This window comes from Lepisosteus platostomus, chromosome 3 (assembly GCF_059453375.1).
Source record: "Lepisosteus platostomus isolate fLepPlt1 chromosome 3, fLepPlt1.hap1, whole genome shotgun sequence".
NCBI classification, from domain to species: domain Eukaryota; kingdom Metazoa; phylum Chordata; class Actinopteri; order Semionotiformes; family Lepisosteidae; genus Lepisosteus; species Lepisosteus platostomus.
The window spans coordinates 43,702,943-43,729,768 of record NC_142613.1 but is presented as its reverse complement, the minus strand read 5'-3'; the positions used below and the strand labels follow the sequence as shown (position 1 = coordinate 43,729,768).

Below are 26,826 nucleotides of genomic sequence, written 5' to 3'. Positions count from 1 at the left end.
AGTTAACTGATACACACACACACATATATATATATATATGTCTTCGGAGGTTTAATTGTATGATTTTTATACAGGAAATGACAAATACATTGCGTTTTATTTTTTTCACACTGTTATGTCTATGTAGTGTAATATTTAATCGCTTACGAAGGGTGCATTATTCGGGATAGGAACCGACTTTGAAGTGGAGTCTATTTCCTGCGGAATATAATTTGAGAGGGAATACAAAAATGGCGCTCCACTGTAGCCGAACGTGTAGGAAATATTTATTACATTTAGCACAAGAAAATGTTGAATTCAGATTACCGGTATGTAAAAATAAATTACGTTTTTAAAGCACTTTTTAAAAGTTTTCTGAAAAGTATTACTATTTTTCCTGGCTCTACAGTTTTTTATTACATAGCTAAAGATGGCTAAATCAATAGATACTGGTATAAAGGGTATAATCTTAAATAATCTTAAATTATGAACCTGTAGGAGCCAGTTATCGAGGCTAACTGTCTAAACCGCAATTTCATTAGAAGCAGTGTACTAAGTAATCTACTTTAAATCTCTCTAGACATAGGTCTAAGTAGTTGTAATTACAGTAGAACGGCTTTATTCTTTCATAATTTTGTAAATAAATTACGTAGTGTATCTTATGACTCTTGAGTTTTATTCTGAAACTGTCTGACAGCCTCATTATAGTTTTGTAAATATTAGGATTTATGATGAATGCAAATAATTTCCAAACTATAAGTTTCCGTTTTTCAGGAAATCAAGGCATTACTTTCACTCAGTGGTGTGCAGTTTACTCCGGACGAACATTTTGATGAAAAGGTATGTTGCTTATTTTTCCTGTAATACCTGAGCTCTAATAAATGTGATGAACTTGGTCATCATATATTACTGACTAAAATTAGGAAATTGGTGTTCTGGGACATCATATTCTTTGTTTGGTTATCACTGGATTATGGAAGCCCGTTTCCGCCAGGGAGTAAAAAAAAAACGCGCTATAGTAACTCAGAATTCCGACTTAGTAACTCAGAATTCCGACTTAGTATCTCAGAATTCCGATTTAGTAAGTCAGAATTGCGACTGAGTAAGTCAGAATTGCGACTTAGCATCTCAGAATTGCGACTTAGCATCTCAGAATTGCGACTTAGCATCTCAGAATTGCGACTTAGCATCTCAGAATTGCGACTAAGTAAGTCAGAATTGCGACTGAGTAAGTCAGAATTGCGACTTAGCATCTCAGAATTGCGACTAAGTAAGTCAGAATTCCGACTATGTATCTCAGAATTGCGACTTAGCAACTCAGAATTGCGACTTAGCATCTCAGAATTGCGACTTAGCATCTCAGAATTGCGACTTAGTATCTCAGAATTGCGACTTAGCAACTCAGAATTGCGATTTAGCAACTCAGAATTCCGACTTTATATCTCACATTTGTGACTTTGAAATAGCCATATTTCATTGTCTGTCCTTTTGTTATTGTAACGGATTCAGGTTCTAGTGCTTGTGCCCTCGCCGCTCCCACCCTAGTTCGTGCCTCGCTGCACTGGCTCACTTTCTTTAAGAACACTTTCTTTAGCCCCGGCGGCCAGCATCCCTGTTATGCGCAGGGGAGGGTGGTGTAATGCAACCAGATCGTACAACCTGTATGTCGGCCGTTTCGTTACACTATTTTCATGAATCGTACAGGATCATGGGATCTATAAGCCTGAAGACTTGTCCTGTACAGTGCCCTGATAAAAATCAAATTAATTACACTATTTTTTATAGAATCCCATTTCCGCCAGTGAGGCTTCCATAGTACCCGGATGGAATAGTGCACGGTGGGCTTTTTAAAAATAGTTTTTATTTACGTAGACAGAATATGAAATAAGATACAGAAATAGGCACTTCACATCCAGAAGAATTCACAATTATAAAAGCTGAAACATACTTTTTACATATTTCCATTGTATGTCCTTTTTTACTTAAAAAAGAAGGTCTTCTTTAGCTCAGCTGGCAAGACTCAGGTTCGAGCCAGTGCAGCGAGGCACGAACTAGGGTGGGAGCGGCGAGGGCACAAGCCCTAGAACCCGAATCCGTTACAATAACAAAAGGACAGACAATGAAATATGGCTATTTCGAAGTCACAAATGTGAGATATAAAGTCGCAATTCTGAGTTGCTAAGTCGCAATTCTGACTTGCTAAGTCGCAATTCTGACTTGCTAAGTCGCAATTCTGACTTGCTAAGTCGGAATTCTGAGATACCATAGCGCGTTTTTTTTTTTACTCCTTGGCGGGAACGGGCTTCCATACTGGATGAACCATACAGAGCTGAGAAAACATCATACCGATGTGTGAGACTGAGTGTAAAGCATTGCTGTTCTATGATTGTATGATTCATAGAAAGAAAACCGCATGCTGCCTTTTTTATTATTTGCTGTAAAATTGCTGCATTGCTTGGCTTTTCTTTCAAATGCCTTCATTCTTTGTCTGCTCTTTATTTGGAATGCTTTCTGGTTATGGTAAAGTGAATTGTGGTAATATACCAAAGAATATAAAAACCATCTAGTGAAAAGGTAACACAGACATTGTTGTTCACCAATGTGAACATTAGTAATATAGGATCGGATACTAGTTCACACTTCATGATAGTAATAAGTATGATTTCTAACATCCCTGTACCTAGCATCTAGATGTTTGCTCCTTGTTTATTTTAATAAATATAAAAAAACCTTCACTACTACCTGCCTGGAATTCTTGCAGTTTTCCTCATGTGTGACATTATTGAATGAAATGTATTTTTAAAAATATGTTTTAACATGATTAAAAATAGTAGGGCTACTTTTTGGTGATTCTTTGTAATCAAGCCGAAGTAACCAGCTATACTGCTTAAATGTTAGGACAAACATCTTCATCTGATATGTTTTTTAATGTGGGGAAAAGGGGATTCTCTGCATTCATATTGTGAATAAACTGTAGGTTAATTTAACAAACTGCAGTAAATCATTAACCTACAGTGGTTTATGAATATAACAAAAATTCTTAATGATCATATCTTTCATATCTTTTTGTATGCATTTATATATATTAGCCACATATGAACTTATTTGTGGAGATGAAGCAAAGTGGCCTATCAGATTAACCTACTGCAGTTTTCTGTCTTTAATTTCCACTGAGGCACAGAGCAGAAAATGTCCACTCTGTCATACAAACAGAATGTTATCAAAACCTAAATGATTTGTTTCAGTCTCCATTCTGGGTTCTCAGCAATGTTTCGGAGGAAGATGTGCGAAATGTTATGAAACGAACTGTGTGTGCAAAGTAAGTAGTTCATAACCCGTAATACGAAGCATGAAAACACGAGACCTTGCAAATAAGAGGAAGACAAGTAGCCCATCTAGCTTGTTTGGTTTAGTATTTATACCTGTATTTAGTAATACAGGTATATTTACGTAGGATGAAGCCATATGTTGCTATCAAATCATTCTTTCTCTTAGTTATCTGTGACAGTTTATTTCACTATTGCTTGAATTAATATTTATTAACTTTTATTTAAAAAGTTTATTAAAAACATGTAAAGAACACAAATATCCTACTAATGCTGTGCATGCTACCTGTATTTGCTCCCTTGGAGCAATTTGGAGGAATTTATCACTTGAAACTGCAGTTAACACAGATATCGGTGGTGTTTATTTTTCTTGACATGCAGGTCAGTGTTTGAACTATGGGGCCATGGAAGAACACACCAGGAATTACAGTTGTCTCTAAAGAATTATCCGACAGAAAATATGGTATGCAGAACAGTCATTTTTGCAGGTATTATCTAAATAGTATGAAATAATGTACTGAACATAACTGTATTTTTTAGGTACCCTATCTCAAGTCAGACTCAACGTATAAAATTAATGTTTACACATTCAACAAAACGGTGCTTCATCAAGAGAGAATCCAGAAGATAGATGTAAGTTTGTAAAATCTTATGATAAAGCTTAAGTACGCATGTTTACTTGGCTGTGGAAAAATGTGGTTGTGGAAAATACAGTTTTATCTTCTTTATTTTTTTCACCTCTGAATTAAATTAAAATATGCATTAGCTAATAAAATTAATGTTTTACAACTGTACATTTAAGTCTTAGTGGGTACCCTGGCATCTGCAGCTAGGTATATTAATGGAATGTCAACCAGTTATATTAGTAATACAAAGATGACTACACTAATAAAGGTCCTTTCAATCAGATAATTACTTTAAATTACAAACTATTCAACACGCAGCCCTATCAATACACCCCATTGCAATACATTAATGCAACAATCACATTAATTGCTATATTGATACTCACAATTATTACATAAGAAGCATGTCTTTCCAAACTCTTCCAGTGGGGCAGATTGGAAGGGCTGCAAGAGTAGCCTTACTTTACAACATTATATTTATATGCTACAATTTAGGATTTTCCTTTAAAAATATGAAATCATCTTTAATTGATTTAATTTTGCTTCTTAAGACCCTAGAGTTCCTGCCATTTTCTGGGAAAGTAAACTTGAAGAACCCTGATCATGTGTTCTGTCTGCTAGAAAACTATGGCTCTGATCCCAATAGAATTCCAGAAGATCCCTTTTACGTTTACTTTGGGAGATGGGTATGTAATCAATCTGTGTGGAGTGCCATTATTTAAACGTATTAAGTTAGTAAGAAGTGCAAGATAAAGCTTTTTTTAAGGTATTTGCTATTGTTATTACTTTGATTATAAATATTAATTTTGTATTGACAAGTTGTTTTCATTTTACTGGAAAATATTACAATTGAATCAAATTAATTTTGTCTTTAATTTTCTGACAATAACTTTCTTGAAAATGTACAGTAGACCAGAAATTTGCCTTCTCACACATTTACAGTATAGGCAAACACTAGCTATAGTGACCTTTTAACATGTTTTGAGAAAAGCCTTCAAAAGCTATTTCAAAATTGCTTTTGAACTGTTTTCACAATAAGGGTTAGCAGGAAACTGAATTATACTGACCTTCTAACTGAAGTGGCAGTTTACTTGACTTTAATGTACTCTGACTGGAGTGGTTTCACCAAGATGAATTAAATACAACTAGGGTTTTCTAAGCAGTCCTTTTTCTTGTCCTTATTACTTGGTCTGCTTTTGTCACATTAACAAACTTACTGCATTGCAGACTATGATCTATAAGAGTGATGACAGGAAAATGTTCCAGAGGTTCAGTGCTGTAATTGAATAATGAATAAAGTGTTACTGCATCTTGAGAAGAGTGCGACAGCAGGGTTGGGGAGGGTGGTCCTGAGGGAAAACAGAAGTATTTATTTGCATTCTGTTACATTTTTGAAATGCAGAAAAGTCATTTCCTACTCTGTAGTGCAATAAATAACTATTTCAGCTACCTCAAATAACATGGTCAGGATGTAAGACTACTAGTTTGAAAGCTTATATGATAGTTCAACACCATTATTATATTCTTTTGGGAGAACCCTGCCTCAGCTTTGAATGGTCAACAGCTGGCTGTCACTGTTAATAATAGTTCTTGTTATTATTTCAGATGTTGCTTTGTTATTATTTCCGATGGATAAATGAGGCAGTTCTGAGAAATTGAAACATTTCATAAAATAAAACTCTTAAAAAAAAAGGAATGCAATACAAACTTTTTTTCACATGATTTGTCTTTCATTATAAGCTTTTTAATCAAATTGATCTAAGAGCAGTATATTCCAGTTTTTAATTTTATTGTTTTGCCATGTCCTTATTTAAAAAAATAAGGAAATGGCTTTTTAACTGCAACTCTGTGTCATGTTTAATTATGCTTTAAAATTGAATTATACTTTAAAATATCAGTATTCAGTAGCAGTAAAAAGACTGTCATGTAGTTTGTACCCTCTGCTATACTTTATTTAATTCCACTTTGAAAAATAGAAAGGAGAAAGGCAACGCCTGAAAAAGCCTCAACAGCCAAACCGTTGTGTTCCTCTTTTCTATTTGTCAGTGTGGAATTAAACCTTTACTTGTTCCTTTGCAGGCAACGCATGCTGACACAGCTACTCAAACATACTGTGTTTCATTTGATGGGAAATAAAGCACAGACTGAATTATAGATGGGAATTTGTGGTCTTTTCTTTTATTTTATGGTATTGTAATAATAGCTTACTTTTTTTCTACATGCATATGAGGGATTAAGTGAAGTCATATTTATTAAGAATTTAGAACACCTTGTTGTTGATCTTTATGGCTCTTGTCACCCTTATTTAGATTGCAGATGGTCAGAGAGATTTGATAAGGTCTTTCAGTGTGAAGAAACGCCATTTCATTGGTAACACAAGCATGGATGCTGGGTTGTCCTTTATAATGGCTAACCATGGCAAAGTAAAGGCCAACGACTTGGTCTTTGATCCATTTGTTGGAACAGGTACTATTCTTAAGTCAACTTTTTAATTTGAAAAAGTATGTGCCTTATACTTAGTGTGGTGCAAAATGTTTTATTTTAAAGTGACAGTATTCAAAAGAATCACCTTTTTGATTCATTTGTTCTCCTCTAAGAGCCCTTTGAGTTGGAAATTTGCCCTTTCTTGTGATTGATCATAATAAACTCTGTATATTCCAAAAAACCTTTTCTTCATATGGTCTGTGTTTGCTGTGTTCAATATGTTTAGAGAGCAGAAATATTGTTTTCTTTCCAACTCCTCTTTGACCTTTCAGTCATGAACGTGTCTTTTATCAGGAGTTATAATATGAAATTAAACACAAATGAGTATAGAATATGCTGTCCAGATGTACTAATTTATAGGCTGAATCAGTGTTAAAAAATCCTTTTGAACAACCAGAATGCATGTGTGCATCTTTGTGTTGTGTGCCAATAACATGACAATAGCATCAGTCAGGCCTAATGGTGCCTTTATCCTTCACTCTACTGATTTTGCTTCTTTTCCAGGTAGCCTTCTTGTTGCATGTGCACATTTTGGATCATATGTATGCGGTACAGACATTGATTACAACACAATACATGGAATAGGTATGATATGAAAATTCAAAGATTATTGGTTATTCTTTAAAATATACTGTAATTTATTTTCCTTATAACATTATAAGGTTTTTGAGAAAACAAATCAGACATTGGATGCAAAGATTCTTACCGTCATTAATTTAACAAAAGGTAATCTCAAGTAAAGAAGTAAAGTCATTTTCTTATTTATGAGATTTTTATTAAGTTAAGTACAGTTAGGAAGGTACTATGAAGTGTCTGAGGAAAAAAAAGACTATGGCCTGATTTGAACCTGTTTTTAAAACCTTGCATGGCATTATTTCATTCACTCTAGGAGTTGGAGCACAGCTGTGTTTTATCAGACAAGGCTATGTTTACTATTTTGCTATGTATATTTGGTTTGAATAAATGTGGAACAAAAGCTAAATTGTTGGAATATTCATGCTAGGTTTTTTCAAGATGATTAATGTCTTTAACTTTTTTGTAATTCATTTGCAGGGAAAGCAAGCAGGAAGAATCAAAAGTGGAGGGGACCCGATGAAAACATCAGAGCTAACCTAAGACAATATGGTGCAGAGAAATCTTACGTTGATGTTCTCGTGTCGGATGCATCCAAAAATGTGTGGAGAACTGGAAGTCTGTTCGACGCCATCATCACAGATCGTATGTTTATTATCTCACATCACGAGCCAGTCTCATCCACTTTTCACTTTTAAGCTTTAGTTTTGCTTCACTCATGGAGCTACTTGGTAGTCTTATACATTAGATTTCTCTGCACAGCTCCAGGTCTTTTTAGCTGAAAGGGTAAAAGCTTCGCATCTGGATATTCTTCATTTTTTAACACTTACTATCCTTACCAATATTTTTTAGTATTCTCTTATGATATTTGTTTTCACAGATGCCCCTAAGCATTGTCTCTGAGAGCAATACCTAACAATTCTCCTCAGTCAGAATGTCTATGACCGGCAGTATTGCTGTAATATATGTTCAATTCTTTTCTAAGAAAAAATGTTGAAATTGCCTCTGATTCTACTGCAACACATGCAATTCAGTTTTTTTTTATTGCCGAGTGATATACTGTACTTTAAAATATAAAGGACAGTCAATTATGTTTTTTATTTAAAAAACAGAGAAGAGATGACTCATTTTTAATTGCAAATGGGACAGTCATAAATTCAGTCATATATCCAAAGTCAGTAAATATAGAGACAGTACAGCATCATTAAAAACCTGAACGTGAACTAGTACAGTTCAGCTTACTTTGCATACCAAACCAGAGCATGCTTTACTTACTCAGAGCTGTAATTCTCTCATTGAGTCAAAGTATTTCTGGAATTAGTTTGGATCAGTTTTGAATCACAAGCGTAACTACATGAATATAGTGTTTGACCATACATTACAATGAGCTTCCTAACACATCTCGTCACACATTACTGCTTGACAGTCACTTAACTACCTCCACATCAGCACTGTTTTGTTGTCCTCTTTTGTTGTCATGTTTTCTGCTTGCAATTGATTTACATTTATACACTGCTCAATTGACTGTACTTATGGCACTAATCCTGTAAAATAGGGGAAAAACAACCTCTATTTTCATTTGCAGATCTAGAAAGAATGAAACCTTTTTTTGCTTTCTCCATCTCAGCCCCATATGGTATAAGAGAATCTACAAGGAAAACAGGTTCCCAGAAAGAAATGATAAAACCACCAGAAGATTTGTAAGTTCTTCCTAAAACTACCATTCTGACATATTTTTGTACTGAAATTTCCCCCTATACTTTGTTCAGGGATTTTGGCAGGACTATTACTATAATCCGTCTATAATCTATCAAGTAAATAAAACTGTACCATAGGGAAAAAGGGCAGATTCTAAATAATAGAATTTAGAGGTTCATATTTGATTTGTATAACATATTATTTTTTATCAATAAATGTAATGTATACATATTGGTTCAAAATAGTTATTTAATATTGTTCATATGAGTGTTGTAGATTTGTATTAATCTTCTTTAATATTAATGTTTAACCAGAATAATAATAGAACTATATTACATTTTCAGTAATGGAGAAAGTCATGTCCCTGTGTCCATGGCCTACCACCTCAGCGATATCTTCACAGACCTGTTGAACTTTGCTGCTAAACACCTTGTGATCAACGGAAGATTAGTCTACTGGTTGCCAGTGTATAGGCCAGAGTAAGTTTGTTAAATTTTGATTGAATTAAACACTTCTTAACTTGTTGTAGATTAACAGGTTTTTTATTCAAATGTTTTTAGCTTTATAGACATCTTGGAATTTCGTAGTAAGCAGAAACTTTTTTCGGGCTCTAAAACTGAATTGTGAATTAACTTAAATTGGCACAGTATTATGCCCAGAGTAATTCCTGTTTTATCTAGTCAGCAATTTGTTTTGATGCTTATTCAAACCCAGCTCCTCCCTCTAGGTATGCAGAAAAGTAGGCGGTCCTCAGACTCATTATTACACTTCCATTTTTAGCTGCTGCCGATATGAAAAACATGGTGTTGCCACCTGTTGCACAAAAGCACAACATCTGATCAGCTAAACTTCACAGAATACTAATACTATAATACTGATCTTTTTATGATTTCTTATTGCATTTTTATGATTTACATATCTGAACTATAATCTAAAGTCCACAAAATTGCATTACAGACTAAATAAAGGGCTTTGGTTGGAATTAGCCATGTAGCCTTTATGCCATTTCTGCTATTAGAAATTATTAGAAAATGTGCTCTCCATATATATATAGACTGTTAGCTAGTTGTACAGTACCGCAACATCTAAAGTGACAACAGGTTAATCTGTGTGTCTGTTTAAATGAATAATCAAACATTATCAATAAGCTATGCATATTTTTGAGTCACTGGTATAATATTGCATATCATTTCCAGATACAATATAATTTGTATGTTGCTATATTAAAAAATAACAGTATACTAAATGTCTACTAATTCCCTTTATGAGAATGTTCTGTCTCTGCCAGTTTTCAAGATGTGTGAAATGAGATCATGCACAGAAAAATTGCTTTTTATATCTCAAGCAAAACAGATTTATCGCCCTTTATTTTACAGCAGGTGTGCTAATCATACATTACTTTTTTTGTTGCATTTGTATTTTAAGGTTATTAGTGATATTACTAATTATCAGGAAAGTTGCTAAAGTTTAATTTTCAGTATTTTTTTATAAATTGAATCTGTTTAACACTCAGTCTAGCGCCATTTAAGAAGTTCTAGTGAAGTACATAATTTAACATACTACAGTATAGAAGCTGCAGAAATGCTGGTTTGGTAATATATGCTGTGAACATAGGAACTGGTTTTAATGTGTGTAACTCATTAAAATGTTTGGTATATCAATACATATTAAGACCTGCATGGTTTCAGTGACATGCAAGGTTGCATCATAATTTTATATAAATATATCAGTTTGCACATAAATTTGAAATCTTTTGACTTCAGAATTGTTTTGAAAAATGCTAGTTTGAGTTGAGTATTGTTTTGGGAACTGCATTGATTTGTTTAAATCATTTAGACTTTCTACAAATATGTTGGAGAAACTATAGAATTTCTTTAATTTTATTTTTGCTGCAGATGTTTGATGAAGCTCACTGAAACTAATTTCACCCCTTAGTATTTCTTTTGTGGTTTTGAAAGCTGGGTGGCCCACGGGTATTCTTCAATAGTGTTTTAGATTGTGTAGATATACAATACAGTGGATGCAGCAAAATCACCTTTTACAGCTTTTTGATTTTTTAGACAAGAAATCTTGGACTTACAGTAAATATTTGTGTTCTGTTTTTTTAGACAATTATATAGCAAAACCAGCTTTGTGATCTTTGTACTCTTTTTTGCAGACTTCAGCACATTGCTGGGCACAGAGAATCTTGATTTATTACCGGTTTTGTTTAAATCTTAAAAAGCTATCTTCCACAGGCAGCCGCTCTGGTAATAAAGAACGTTAGGATTCTGTGATTTTTAATCTAGCTTGGGAGCTACTCTTTCTTTGCGGCTCTTGACTCTTTTATTGAGTTTGTTTGTTCTCCCCATATGTGATTTGGTGAAGATGGGAGATAGGAGACATGCTAGCTGGATTATCTCTAAATTTTCCTTTTGTGCTTTTGTGTGTGTCCAATAATGGACTGGGTAGTCGCACCTTGTTGTCCTGTGCTTCCAGGATAGGCTTCAAGTTGCTCTGATTTTTTCCAGGAATAAGCAGCTTTCTGATAATGTATGTGTATCTTTACATGAATGATGCTTTGATCAATTGGAACATCCCAAGTATGTCTTTTTGATGGCTTAAAGTGAAATTGCTTCCCACAGCAGCAGCACTTGTGTCAGACAAGGCAAATAAAACAGGAGTGTTTGAAATTGACTGAATTTACATTTTATATAATATTTCACAGGTATTTCACGATGTTTCATGTATGAAGCCTTCTTCAGGAATGTAAAAAGGAGAGAGGGTGGTAAGAATTAAATGAATAAAAATGTATGGCTTTGATAGATCACTGATCTCTGAGTACTAGATGCAGTACTTCTTATTAGCATTTCCTAGCTCTTTCCACAAATATTCACCAGGGCTCATATCTGGAACAACCTGGAACATTTTAAATATCTATTATGCCATATTATGTAGTTAAAAGGACCCATCGCAAATTGTGATTTGCTGTTTTTGCTGGTTCGGGATAGTTGAGCTTTGTATTTAACAATGTTATCAAATAGCTCACAAGATGGGGGGTTTCAAGCTGGCAGCCATTCCTCACAGCCGCTGCTTCTGTCACTCACATGGCGTATTTGGCTAATACGTTTTTATAGCTACAGCCGCATGCAAAGGGCAGATTAGGGGGCGTGTCCGCAAAAAGCTTCAGCCCTGTCAGTTATACAATGTTGAATTTATTTTGGGATAATAAGATTTTTAAGCATTCGATTACTGTTTAACTGTATATTCTAGTCCTAACCCAAATTGATTTGTTCAAGACCAGCATGATGTAAAGGCCTTATTCTGAATATCCGATTTGAAATGGTTGGGCAGTATTCTTCGACTCGGATTCTGTAGGATGAAACATCATTTTATTGGGGTCTTCAAGATATTACCTCCTAAAACCCAAGAATGTTTAAAATTAAATATTTCAATTAAGAAATGAAGAGCTCAGGTGGAGGAAAAATCTGGAGGACTAAATTTGATCTACTGTAATACACCTCTGTGGGTTGATTCATTAATGGTTGATTCATACAACAGTATGACTCGAAACAGTAAGACGTACTATTACAAAAGCACTCACCTTAGAGCTAAATTTAGTTTAGAATTTTAGGAAATTCCTGGCTTTTTAGTTTAAGACATACTTTATTTACTACCCTATAACAATAAGGATTTTAATTTTTTTAACTTAATTCTTTAATTTGTGGAAATAATAGTGATCACTAACACCTTCCACTGAGAAAATTGCAATTTTAATGAGAAAGCAATTTGCAAGTGCTCAACAATAATTAAATATTACTTTTTACAGTCAAACTCAGTCAGACCTTGCAAATGCATTAATAAATTAAACTGAAAAGTGTTCATAAATTAAATTGTATTATTATGATTTCAGAATTGCTATCCTAATTACATGGGGACACAAGAGAAAAAGGTACCTAATTTAACCTGTATGCCTCACCATGACTTTCTTTAATCTGATACAAAACAAGAAAAAAATATTAAAGCACTACATTTTCATAGAAGAGGGTAATACAATTTAACTAAACATATTTCATTTTAAATTATATTGGGTTCAAGTTTATTTTTCAGTGGGATTGCGTGTGTTTCTGATGAAATAAAGGAGGTCTGCTGTACTGAACTCGGGAGATAAAATCTCTTAATGAAAGAAAATGTCAAAGACTGAAAGAGCTTATTTGAAACTTGACTTTAAAATGATGGTGGATCTGAATTCCTTTAATGTTTTTTGTGTCATCCTATAGCTTCGTGGGAATCTAGATTAGAGCAAACTGCAGCCTGCCTGCCTGTCTGGAATGAGTCATTATCATAAAATTCTTTAGCGGTGGGTATTTTTATAGCTACCAAGGAAGTACTTGAAACTATTCCTGTACGGATAGGAGGCTCTGAGGTTATAAGGTATTTTACGTGGTAACTCTGTAGCCGTCTGCCACTAATTAAGTCTGTCTGATGTCCAATAAGACACAATGACTACCTGCAGTGCTCAAAGCACTGTGTTTTACCTTTTATGTATTTTAATCTATTTTAATTCATTCTATCGACTGACTGACTGAATTAGATTTTTGCTTAAGGAGAGATAGTATCTTGGTTTTCTTGCATCAAAGATTTCTAAGTATTTTTATGTGCACAGAGCTGCTTTTTCTGTGCTCATAGTGTTTAGTGCAAACAGATTGTAATTAAAAAGAGGACCTTGTTATGCATTGGCTGGTTAATTCTCTCAAGTTGCAATAAACAAACATCTGAGGGCTATTAAAAAGATTGTATACATTCGCCATCAATACCAGTAACTAGAAGAACCTAATTTACACTTTTGCAGAGCTGTGTGAGTTACTTACTCAGAATATTAATGGCATCATTCATTGAATGCTTAATTCAATAACAGATATTGCCCATTCTATATCTTCGTTTATGAAGTTGATGATTAAAAGTTATTTTAAAAAAGTTTTATTAATTAGTTGCTCACAGAAGTGGCCAAACTAAACAAGCCCCATATATGTTTGGAACATCAATTTGAGGTGCCCTGAAATCTAGAAAACGTAACTGTTTTCCATGATGCAGGGTTTTTTATTCCTGAGTTTTGTGACTTCGTTATTTGAGCTAATTATTTAATTTCATTTAATTTAGCTAAGATGGACGGAAATTTGCAGCAGACACGGGTCCCCCCCCCAGAACCAGGACTTGGACACCTTGCCCTACTGTATAGTCATTGGAACAGTGTTCACCACCAGAGGGAGTCTGTCACCATAAAACACAGAATCCACAAACGCTTGGTTCATGGCCAAGTTTCCTTGACAGGCTGAACCTCTGGAAAGTGTGTAGCAATATTTACAAACAGTGGCATTTGTTATAGAATTATAAAGTTCTGTGCTTTTTGAATTACACAGACCAGCATTTGTGCGATTTTATGGTATAAAATTAAACCATTTGCCTTACTTCCCATAGCATTACAGTTTATATTGGACAGAGGCAGTTTCTAACCAGAGATGATGTAATATGATGTGGATATCTAATTAAAATAGTTCAAATGCATTTGGTTTCCGGCCCCTCTTAACCATTCTTTATTTTAAAAGAATCTGTGGCTTTTAAGCTTGTAAATTTTTTTTTTGTTTTCTGATCTGTATTCATTTTATACATTTATTCTTTCCAACCACTGATGTTTCATTTCCTCTGTGTTTTGCGAAATAAACCAAATTATCACTAAAGTAAATCCCGTCACTTTATGAAGCCTGAGGTTTAAAAGGATAAAAATAATAAGTTTATAGATTGTTTTAAGATGGTGTTATGCACAGTATATAATTTACTTGTAATGGTATTTTAAAATACAGCTGCAGGATCATTTTAGGTTGAGTTTGTGAACCCCCTTTGTCATACTTCTTTTTAATGGTAAACAGTCGTAGAAAACAATATGAACAGAAATCCATTGTTGAGCTAACGTCTACTTTTTCATCATTTTAAAAATCACCTTAAATCCTAATCTTCTACATTTCTAATCTTGTGCATGATGGACTCTAGGACATTGTGCAGAGAAATGTGATGCCGAGGTTCTCTCTTTGAACAGTGCAGCTGTTGAATAAAGGGAGAAAAATCCTTTATTCACAGTAAAGTATGGACTGACATGCCATCTCTTTGAAATCTGTCTGTGACTGTGGCGTTTTAAGTGCGCTAAACATAAATTAAAAGGATGTTTAATATTTCACATAGAAATTGTCTTCATGTGGTAGACAGCTGTATCTTTAGCTCACAGGAAAATCTAAACTGATTTGTTAAGACACCTGTTCTTGAACCATTACTTATCAGATCACTATTTGCAGATGTAATATAGTGTTGTCTGATCATATTTATGCCATTTAAAAAAGTTTGTTAGTAAAAGCAGCAACAGTAATTGTAGAGGTTCATACTTGGCAGTGACTTGGGACTGATATTTTTTCACTAACAGAAATGAATTTGGGTTTTGTTCAGAAATTTTCTTGCATGATTTTCTACTGTAGAAAACTATGAGGGATTGCTCAGGTTCAGTTGTCCCATTTTTTACATGTAGAATTAAGGATGAAAAATACTAAAGTGAACAAGATCTTCATTAAATATATCTCGAAAATTTGAACTTTTTAATGATCTGTATAAATTAGTTCCAGTGAAATACCCCCTTATTAGATCTATCCATAGATACTGGCAGCAAAGAGTCCAAAAAGATAGGATTTCCCTAATTTGTTTTTTACAGCCGGTGAAGTGTAGAATGTAATAATTCATGAAGAAACGCTTGCATGCCTTGTCCAGATTTTGCATCCTTATAAAGTAATACCAAGAGGGTACCCAGAGTGAGGTAATGTCAAGCCTGTTTGACCATTATCACCTCACCACTATTGGAGGTGTTATGTTAAGAAATAGCAGGACATTAACTGACCCAGCTGGTCTGGTTTTGAAGTAATTAGTAACCACCTGTGGCAACTGCTTTATATAGACGTATCTGAAGTCAGAATAATTCTTGTAATATTCCTGTAATAACTACTTCTAGTAGTTACAGTATAACCAACACCATAGTTTTAAAAGCAGATATCACTTTAGTATGTTGAGATATAACTAGAACTCTAATTTTAAAATAAGTCCATTATTAGTGCTGTTTTAAATGGGTGTGCTGTTCATTTGATTGTTCATAGATCGTGGTCCAGTCTTCTAATTAATGATAGGAATAGACATTGTCAGAGTCTGGTCTGCATCGTGGGTTGTCTTACTGCACGAAGATTGCATAAATGCACGTTATTTTCACTGAATTCTTCACATCTGTGCAGTAGATTTGATTGTACATAGATCGTGGTCCAGTCTTATAATTAATGATAGGAATAGAAATTGTCAGAGTCTGGGCTGCATGGTGGGTTGTCTTACTGCACGAAGATTGCATAAATGCACGTTATTTTCACTGAATTCTTCACATCTGTGCAGTAGATTTGAATTGGTTGTTTGAGTTAGGTTTTCAGAAGTATTGTGCACATGTTGTGTGTTCATATCTTGACTAGAAGAAGAGTCTGTTAAAGTTGGACATTTCTGTGAACAGCTCATAATCAGCATCATGATATAGTTCATCCACACATATACTATGAGTAGATTTCCTAATTTCATGTGTGGAAGTATTGTATCATTGGTAAGATAGTAACACTTTACAAATTAAACAAATTTGTGGTCTGATTTGTGTTTAATTACTTTCAGTGAAAGTATTTTTTAAATTATTTTGAAGCATCTTTATTGCTTAGAGAAAATATCCAGATATGAACATGTTTAACAGTCACAAATTTCACTAGAATTCCTTTTTTATTTCAGAATAAACAACCATTGGAAAATCTTCACAATACATACATCACATCATTGTCCCCCTTTGTTAATTCTTTCACTTTTTATCTGTTGAGCAAGGGTTTCAATGAACCTTTTCCTATAATACTAGTATACACTCTAGAGTGCTTTACAGGGTTGTACTCCTTAAAAACAGGCAGCAGTAATGTTTTTAAAATAGCATACAAAATATCAGAAATATTTTAAAAGGTTATAAAAACGTCAGTTTATACAATGTAAGGCCTCATGAAGTGACCCATGTAACTAGAAGAGCTACAGAAGGCAGGTGTATGTGTTTCAAATTGTATTATGCAGATGCTTTATGTCTTCCAGATACAAGGAAGAAATTATACCCCAGCACCCTTGCCTGAAACTTATTAGCAACTGTGAGCAGACACTTTCCAGTCATACATCCAGGCGTTTGGTAACAATGGAAAAGCTGAAGGAATTTGAGGTAAGTGTTTATGCAGTTCCTTGAATTTTTTCCTTCCTTTTCTTCTGCATGGTTGTGTGTGCATGGTCTTGCATACGATTTCACTAGTGTCTGCATCAAAGTTCTTTTTTTGGAATGTTTTTTTATGCACACACACATTCAAGCCAAGTTTGAGAACTGGCACAGAACTATAAAAATAAGTTGTACGAAAGGCCTCAAGACCATGACATCTGGCTGTAGTTGACTCAGTTTTTTATTACACTCTAATGACTTAATCATAGATTGCATGAAAATAGTTCTTCTTTGGATTTGACAGCCACTTCGAATCAAGACCAAATTGTTCCCATAAATGGTGTTGAAAATTCCACTTTGAATCACAGACAAATGTTGGTGCTTTATACTTCATAATTAGTAATGGTGTATGTCTTAGCTCACTTGATAATTGGTCAGTGATTCTTCAAATTTAAACTGTGTAAATGTCAGTCAAATTATCTTTGTTAGTTTTTAGGTTTATACTTTTAATAATCCTTTTTGAGGTTGTTTGTGTATGCACTCCATGTCTAAGTATGATGAATAAGGATTCTGTGTTCTTTTTCTGGAATACTACTATTATGCTCACATCTAATGTTATTATGGTATTGAGCCTGTTTCACATCAGATACCATTGTTTTCTTCCACAATCCTTTCTTTTCAGATCATTATTTATTTCCATAAATATTGCTCTTGATACAAAAATTGATACAAGAGATTAACAAATCAGCTGGAGATTTGACTGGATATTTGTTCCTGTGTATAAATTATTTATTGCACAAGCCTGCAACAAGTACATATTTAACAGAAGTAGTGCTAAGAATTACCTTTCACACTGCTTCTAGTCTTGACTAAGCATAGTTTGTTTAATGTATTCCTGTAATAATAATAATCCTGTAATAATAATTTTGCACATTTTTATCATGGTTTCATACATGAATGCCTTTAGTGGTATTTCATAACTTTGCACAAAGGAATTCTTACAGAAGGAATGTGTAGAACTATTTTATGTGCAATCCTGTCTCTCTATGGTGTCATGTTCTCTGTTCGTATCTTGATAACGAAATGCCATAGAAGGTTTAATAAAAAATTGTATTGCAAAATCACTTTTAGAATACATGCTGCAGTGCCTTGGAGAAATATTTCAGTCCCTACCTAAAAAATAATAAAATCACAAAACGATGCATAATATTTTGCTCAAAACCTGAGTGCTCCAACAGAAGACTTCTAAGGGTAATATACAATGGGAAAAGTATTCCGATCCATAAACTTGGTGTCTGAAAGAAGCACCCTTAGAAGCAGTTATGACTGCAAATCTTTTTTGTGTAAGTCTACTACCCCTACACACCAACGTAATGCAATTTTTGTCCATTCATCTTGGCAGATTTACTCAAGCTTTAAGTTGCTTATGGACAGCAGTTTTCAAGTCTTTCCACATCATCCCAAAGGACTCAAGTCAGGACTTTTACTGGGCCACTGAAGGACAGTCTTATTCTCAAGCCACTCCACTGTAACTTTGATCTTGTACTTTGAATCATTTTCCTGCTGAAAGGTGAATTGTTGTCCCAGTTTTAGATCTGAAGCAGGTTTTCCTCTATGATTTGCTAGTACTTTGCTCCATCTATGTTCCCATCAGTGTTGACAGGCTTCCTAGTCCCCGCTGATGAGACGCAGAACTGTTACCTAGTGTTGCCACCACCATGCTGACAAATGGGAAGATGTTCACTGAGTGATGCACTATGTTGGGCTTGCGTCAGAGTTAACATCTTGTATTTAGCTTAAAAAGTTCTAGTTCTAGTCTGAGTCTTAATTATTTTTATCTGCAAACACAATGAGAAGTTTGGCTCGTTAAGGTAATTTCATGCACCTAAATAATTTAGGCTTGCTATAGCAAAGGGTTTGAATACATATGGAACAATGACTTTTCCATTTTTTGTAATAGTTATCTATGTACTTCTTTTTACATTTTTGTTGTTTGTATTACACCCGAGGAGTAGGTTGTACACATAACAAATATAAATAGCTACTTCAGAGTATCATGACTGCAGGCTTTAAGTAACAAATTATGACAACTGTGTTAGGGTCCGAATACTTTTTTAAGGAACAGTAACCTGCAGTTACATACAGTACCTGTCAGACATTAGGTAATATATATCACTTTAAAACAAAAATCTGTTATGAAATTTTAAGCTTTTGCAGGTATTTTGCCAAGTTATTGGCCTGCAGTAATGAGCAAAATGTTCAAGTAGCTAGCTGCGTCAGCATGCGTAGGCTGTTTAAGAACAAGTAAAGGTTAATTCCATGCTGAAAAGAGGAGAAAAGAAACAACATTTTGGCGGTGGAGCCTACTTCAGGTCTTCACATTGTGCTTCTTTTCTTCTCTTTTCAGCATTAGCAAAATGTGTTAATTATCCCTCTGCTTAGCAACAAAAACATGTGGTGCTGACAGGTTTAAAACTGTGTTTTGGAGTCGCAGCAGACTGGTGCTTAGTGGGCTGTGCGAAGGTAGGAGTAAAGGTGGGAGCAGGAGAGGCGTGTGGAGAAGCAGGAATTCATCTCCAGAATTCGTCTCACCCGCTGGCTGGAGCCCAGCTGTGTCAGCACAGCAAGCGATGACACTGTTGTCAAACAGCACTCAGGATGGTAAAACAGATTGTACCTGTTACTGTTAAGAGTGATTAGTGTTTATTTTGGCAAGGGCATTTACAATTTGCCGCTGTCTTTTAAAAAAAAATGTTGGTTCTTTCAGAGACTTTTTGTTTGTTTTCTTTCTTGGAGATTTTTCTACATGGCAAATAATTGGCTGACTAAGAATTTTGATCTTTCACAGGGGAAGTTGTGAAGAGTGAAGTGAATGAGATTTTCAAAATTCTTGTTTGTGCTTAGTGTCCTGTCATCTCTGAAAATCCAAGGAACTTTATTTTTAAAAGAATGTAATGCTCTTGAGGTTGAAGATCTGTGATTTAGAAATCTTGATAGCTTGCCATTTCCAATGTGGTTCCCCAAGTTCTGAATACAATGAATAGTGAGGTATCAGGCTTATTAATATATGAGAGGAATTAAAAATGCAACAGATGTTATTGGTTCAATACTCATAACATCAGCTTACAGAATAATTATTTATTTTCATTACATCTATGCCATTTTCTGTGCTGTACATTAAATTACATGGCGATGAAAAAGGTGCAAAATAATGTTTAATCAGCAGTGTTTAAATGTTTAGTTTGTGTGCATTTTCCTGTTGCTACTGTTGAACTGGGTCACAGATACAGAGACTGGAGCTGAGCTACAGAACAAGCATCAAGGATTTGTCTCAAACAAAAAACAGACTCTGGGATTTGCCCTCTAGCTGAACTGAGGCCCACTGATTAAAAACAGGATTTCATTTGCAGTATGGATTTTATTTTTGTTTTCTTGTCTGTTTTTGCAAGAAGGGATTTTTTTTAGCTCGTGATTATTTAATGTTTACACTTACCCTAACAGTATTCGTTACTAGCTATCCTGTTAAAGACCCCTCTTCTTTTTTTCTTGACTATTAATTATACCCCTTTTTGAACCATTAGTAAAGTTGATCTGCAAATGCCCAGAAATAACAGGGCTTAAACCCTTGTAGCAACAGCTTGCACTTTTCATTCCTGTCCTCATAAACCATTAATTTGAAGTGGCTTACATTAGTGACAACTTTAAAAAACAGATGTCACAAAATAGGATGTAAATGGGTAGATATTAATACCATGGATTATAAGAAACCATTGTCTCATTCAAAAAACAGTTTGAGGTGGGCTATTAGCTTTGATGCTCCACTTTAAAGATAAATCCTTTCATATTTTAACTAAGAGGAAATCAAGTTAACTTTTGGGAATGTAATGTACATTTTCTTAATCGCTTTCTCTAGCAAAGTCTTTTGAAGCCACAGAAGGCATAGCTTTGGTACTGTCATTTACTGTCTGCTTAAAGGTCACAACGAGTTTAAAAAATGCTGTGCCTTGATGGGATTTTTTTATGTTTATCTATTATCCTTGAATTTTATACCAAATCCTCTATGAAACATTAGTATATTGTATATTTGTATATCACAAATTAACATACTTGGCTAGCTAAAACAATAGATGCAAAGGTTCTGTACCCATCCAAGAACAAAATATACTTGCTGCTAAAGTGTACACATCAATAAGTTTATTCTTGTGTTCAGTGCACAAGAGACATACGCTTATTGTGATTTGAATGGTGAGTCTGCTGTATGAAGATGCTTCTTGCAATGGAGTAGCTTATGGCCCTATTCATAGGCAAAATTTGGTTGATGAAATAAATTAGTGCATTATTTTCTTAAATTATCATCCATTTTGTTTTTCATCTGCAATCTGAAGATGTTTACTTTTGGGTACATTATTTACAGTAACTTTTGATTCCAGAACGTTGTCCGCTTTATTTCTTTTCGATGTTCAAATTTTAACTGTTCCATTATCATAAGTGGAAATTAATCTGGAAGACATTTATCAACAGCAAATCAATTTAACATCTGATTTGTTTTCCCTAATGATCTATGTAAAAGTCTAAATAGAACTGGACATATTATTTGTAGAATACAGTTTATATTGAAGTCAGGTCCTTTAGGTGGCATATCGAGTTTACATAAGGGCAAGAATGTATATTTATCATACTGTGCCTACTAAACTACTAAAACAACTTGTATAATCAAAAGCGTATTTTGGCTCTTTGGAAAGAGAATAGGTGGTCTTGATGAGAAGCAGGCTGGGTAAAAATAATCACCTCAGTTACAGTTTACCATCTCTTAAACACCTCATTACCCCTCCTTCAAACTTCACTGTCCTGTGAACTTTTTTGGAGCTCTTGTTTTGATTTCATAAGCATTATATGGTGTGGGCCTGGAGTCAAAACTCCAAGCTATGAACTTCACCTCTTTAAAGGCTTACAAAATTTTGGATCAGAAACATATATTGTTTTAAGGTGTAAGAATGAGATGTTTCATAACAGGTTCTTAACATGTTTCCTGCAGGCAAGCAGGAGAGCTATAGTCTCAAATGAAAGGCAGGCTGACTCTGTATATGCACTTGTTTCAATTAAAATGTGGATAAGGCATTCTAATATCCAGCTGGGTTCCTAATTTGAGCTTGGCAACAAGATTTACTTATTCTTGTGCAGTCTGTTCACTGACTTTTCTTAAAATAAAATGTGATTTCTTTATACAAGAGCATTTTTTAAAATTTACACCAATTTTGTTTACAACACTTCAGAACATTATTTGTATTGTATTATGCACTTTGATTGCATTAGTCTTTTATTAATATAAAGATTTTTTATTCAACATTTTAACAGTACTTAAAGGGGAAGAATAAACTGTGAATGTGTTGTTGCATAATTTGTGTTGTTGACTTATTAGCATACTAGAAAATGGAATTGATAAAAACATCCTTTTGAGTGACTTTATAACGGTTTTTTGGTTTGCATTATATATTTTTTTAATTTTCTGGTACTTGGCAAATGATAATGCAAAAGCCTTGTAAAATTCTCCTAAAAATCAATTTGACTTTCACAACCCATTGCCTGGCGTTCCTTCATTCTCATATAAATTTTGCTCACAGCCAAGATCAGTGTCTGGAGGGAAATAACTTTACCACTTTTAAACCTGAAATTTATCAACATTTTCCCCCTTGATCCAAAACATATTCCACTGAATATTTTGACAAGAAAAATACTTATAAGGAGTATATATCATATTCTAATATTGATTTTTATTAGTGTTTTGACTTTTACATTAAGTCAACTTTGTGATGTGTTATAAAAATGTGTGCAAGTTGGGTGTTTTTATTTTATTTCTGCCTTGGTGTGCTTACATTACTTACATTATAATGTATTCTTTTGGGGATATTTATTAATGAGCCCTTCTTGTGTTTGGTCCATTTTGTCATTTGTAATGTAGATTAAGTAATGTACAGTATTTGTGACATGAAAGTTAATTATGGTAGACATAACCCTCTCAGTACTTTAATTCATCTGCCAAAACAATGACTCAGATTATGTAGACTTAACAGGCACTAACCTTTATTGGAAAAATGAAAATGATTTATCTGTGCTAAGGATTATTAATATCATTTATTAAAGTTCAGTTTGTGTTGGTAAATGGCTTAATATTTCAACTGCATTGTGTATTTAAGAATCCTTTCACTTTTAAAGAAACACATAGAGGTTACATATAATAAAGAGTGCATGGCAAATATTAATTTCACCAATTATGTGTTTTACAGGATGCAGATGGACTTGCACATCTTTTACATGCTAGATTTAATCCTTACCAAGGCCACAACTCATTCCGGGAGAAGTACTTCAGTGGCTTAAAAAAGAAGACCGGTAAAGATGAGTTTAAGAACACAAAAAAACTATAACATTTTTTAATTAAGTTTTATAATATATAGAACTGTAACATGTATGGCATACATTATATTTTTTATACACCATTTAGTATGTTCTAGTCATACATTGTTTTTGAAGGATATCAAATAAAATTGGAGAAGAGTGTATGTGCTCAAATGTTGTATTATGCTCATCAGGTATTTTAGAATTTGGTCAATCGATGAAGCAAAGTTAAAAGATAGAATTTTCACTAAATTCCACTTAGTTGGGATCATGCAGTTGATTACATCATAATGCTTTGTAAATATGTATGAAGAGCCTAAAGCAAAAACTAACTTTGTAGTTATCTATTTTTTAAACAGGAGCCTTCTCTTTTAATTTAACTAGATTATAATGTAGAATATATTTTCATTTTAAAAGTTGCTTTGAGTTAAAATGTACTGGATATGATTTTTAATGTATTTTCCATTCATTGTTGTAAATAAAATTGCCTCTTCTGTTGGGTTGCCTCTCAGTTGTTGGTAATACTTACATCTGTCCTTATCTATACCATCTGAACATCAATTACACCAAACCAATGACTGAAAAATACTTGTATCTAAGTCTGTCGTAATGGAATTATATATAAGTGCTTTGGTTACATGCTTTTGTCTATTATCCTTTATTCAAATTTAAAAACCTTAGGGATGTCTATATTTTACATGGACAATGCCCTATTTAAAGATATGTTTAATAACTCTCCATATAATCTAGAAACAAGTTAGAGAAAGACAATGTACCTAAAAAAATCACATTCATGATGTTCAGCTTGTCTAAAAAGGTTAATTACATCTGAAATGTCAATCAGACATCAGTGCATTGATAAATTTTAAATACTCTGATTACCTAAATATTTGCAGTTTAGCTATTAGATGTTAAATATCTTTCTGCTGAACATCCTTGGTCTGTTTCACAACAGAAAGTGTATGCCATTTCACAGTTCTCCAGATGTCCTGCAGTTTTTCATTCCACACAACTGACTGTGACAAACCACAGCTTTTTTTGTTGATCTAATGCCCATCTCCCTGTATTGTCTTGCCAGCATTTCAATGTTTGTTTTTACTTGGAATGGGATATAAGAGATTTATAAAACCCATAGATTGCTATAGAGAGTGTGAATGAGTCTGTGAAAGTTCTCTAGCCATTTTTTATTTTTGAAATATAACAAATCCCAAAAATAAAATAATTACCTCACACGCTTTCAACATTCCCATTACCCTCCTTCTCGGCCCTTCCAAATTTCAACTGAAGGATGCCTAAAATACAGTCAAACAAATTCAGTGGAAGCTCTGTGTCAATAACAACACTACATCCCTCCACTAGTTTCATAGATGCTATCAGTGGAGAGCTCTATCTCAATAATATCGAGATAGGTCAAGAACCAATGATGTTGGGAGAGGGAATGCAGAGACTTCTGATGCTACATCAAGTGATTTTTAGCATCCGTCAATGCATTTCTGGAGATGTAGTCATTATCTAACAGTAGTCAAATGAGAACAGGAAATTTCCCTATTTAGAATAATAGGCAGAAAGGAAGAAACCTGTTACCAGACCTTAAATATCTCTGGACACTCCCAAAACATGTAAGAAGTTGCCTGTAACTCCCACTGGTATAACATATACTTAAGAAGATAAATACAGGAAGCCAATTGTTTTGTTTTGTCCCTGAGGGCAAACAGATCATGCTTGAGGTGCATAAACAACCTCACCCACCTTGGGATACCATCATAAGATCAAACTGAGGAGGAGAAAATATCTCCTGGAATCTTTGTTACTTTGATGTGGAAAATAGAAAGGTGAATTGCCTGTAAGGTGTTTATGATTATGAAAGTAGAAGGATGGGGATGCCGTGTCTTATGTGATTTTGTGATTTGTTTTACAGATCAAAAATTTTAATTAAAATGGACAATAAAAGGCCCAAAACAATGTATAATGTATAATATAATTTGTAATATGAGGTACTGCAGTATCAATCACGTTTGGTTCTTTATGGTGGACCAAAAACGTCCAGCTTTTTCTAACACCTGACTTATTAATGCAGGGGCAGTGTTCCCATCGTTCCCTCCCAGGCGAACTGTTTTCATCAGTTTATTTAAGCTTCAAATGTAGATTCATTATAATGTCATATTTAGAAAAATGTTATGAAATGTCTTTCATGTTTTTGTTTAGCTGTATCCCAAACCTGAAAAGAAAGCTTTATTTAGTATTCGGCAATAAGCTCAAAGATGGCAGTCAAACCTACAATTCATTGATGTCCCCTGACCTCTCTAACACCCCAGTTCTGTTTTTTCCTTTTGGTAAAGGCATGTTCTGTGAAGAAAGAGGATGTCTTGTTCTTGGGTATAAATTAAAAAATAGAATTTATTACATCCTTTCTCCTTGGTTAGAAAAAACAAATACTAAGGACTTTATGAATTGCTGTTCTGGAGATATTAATTCTCATTTTTCTTCCAAGTCTAAAACTTTAGTTGCCAATTTATAGCTCAGCAGGGTTGTCGTTTATTTACATTTGGAAATGTAAGAAACCCTGCTGGTGCAGTAACTCAATACTTACTGCCTCTGGTTCAACGAAACGTCTGTTTTACTTAAATATAATACAGAATACACACCTGGAGATCATTGCAGACAGGTATGTTTAGTGCATGAAGGAAGTTGACAAGCATGTAAAGAACAAATCAAAATGCTTTACTGCTGAGGTTTTTGCTTGGACTTGCTCCATTTGTAAGGAAAGATGTGTTTTTTCTGTGCTTCAAGATTATTTTTTTCTGATGGTATAATATGACAGGGTGCATATGCAGTTCATGATAATATTGAAGTCTTAAATACTATGGTGTTACATCCCTGAATATGTATCTAATTCAGTGCCTTTAAAAATATTAAAGTTGAAATACATACTGTTGCATATGAATTAATCTGTCTGTGATTATGTATATATTCTTGTGGCATATGGAATTTTAATGATGAGACTTAACCTCAAAAGCATGAATAGCATGCTTGAACCCAGGGCCCCATAGTATTTCATATGGCCACATTCCTCAGTCTAATCAGTGTCACAGATACAGATGGGACAGAAGGCAGTTACCAGTTTTGCAAAATCTTCAATGAATTGTGACAGGACACACACTTCTCAATTAGAGTATGCTTATAAGGCTTAGATCTTGGTGCCAGACTATCATTATTAAGAAACATATGACAGAAATCCTTAGGATAATGTTATCCTGAAGAGCAGAGGAGGGAGTGTGTATTAAGCTACACAGTCATGTTGTTGAGCTTTGTTACCTCTGCTTTTTTCAAAAAATGGCTGGATTAGATCCTCATATTATCTACTAGCTATTACATAAGGTAGATAGGGGACATGGCCTCCCCTTGTTTCTAGCCTTTCTCTGGCAAGCAAGGCAGGATACACCTTGGCCCATAGAAACACACCACA

The 26,826-nt window shown here is 34.2% G+C and overlaps 1 protein-coding gene across 4 annotated transcripts; it reads left to right on the top strand.

The window, feature by feature from the left end:
* Positions 1-80: 80 nt before the first annotated feature.
* trmt11 (tRNA methyltransferase 11) lies at positions 81-23,858 on the top strand. 4 transcript variants are annotated; one of them, XR_015935417.1, is made up of 14 exons: positions 81-308; positions 754-819; positions 3,225-3,298; positions 3,687-3,768; positions 3,846-3,938; positions 4,483-4,617; positions 6,241-6,397; positions 6,920-7,000; positions 7,469-7,633; positions 8,616-8,688; positions 9,031-9,165; positions 12,946-13,025; positions 16,856-16,976; positions 23,252-23,280. XR_015935417.1 is itself a non-coding variant. In XM_088625680.1 (13 exons), the coding sequence occupies exons 1-13, from the start codon at positions 231-233 to the stop codon at positions 23,387-23,389; spliced, it is 1,398 nt and encodes a 465-aa protein (XP_088481806.1). In that variant the 5' UTR covers positions 90-230; the 3' UTR covers positions 23,390-23,858. The 4 variants fall into 4 exon arrangements, 2 of the variants coding, with proteins under 2 accessions (XP_088481807.1, XP_088481806.1); XR_015935418.1 differs by lacking the exons at positions 16,856-16,976; positions 23,252-23,280 and adding an exon at positions 13,826-14,389; XM_088625680.1 differs by lacking the exon at positions 12,946-13,025 and having other exon boundaries at positions 90-308; positions 23,252-23,858.
* The last annotated feature ends 2,968 nt before the right edge of the window (positions 23,859-26,826 follow it).

Bases quoted from the DNA above. Each gene is read 5' to 3' on its own strand.
- trmt11 (XM_088625680.1), top strand. From the start codon at position 231: ATGGCGCTCCACTGTAGCCGAACGTGTAGGAAATATTTATTACATTTA. The intron at 820-3,224 runs GTATGTTGCTTA...GATTTGTTTCAG, and splicing joins ACGAACATTTTGATGAAAAG to TCTCCATTCTGGGTTCTCAG. The intron at 16,977-23,251 runs GTAAGTGTTTAT...TGTGTTTTACAG, and splicing joins AAAAGCTGAAGGAATTTGAG to GATGCAGATGGACTTGCACA.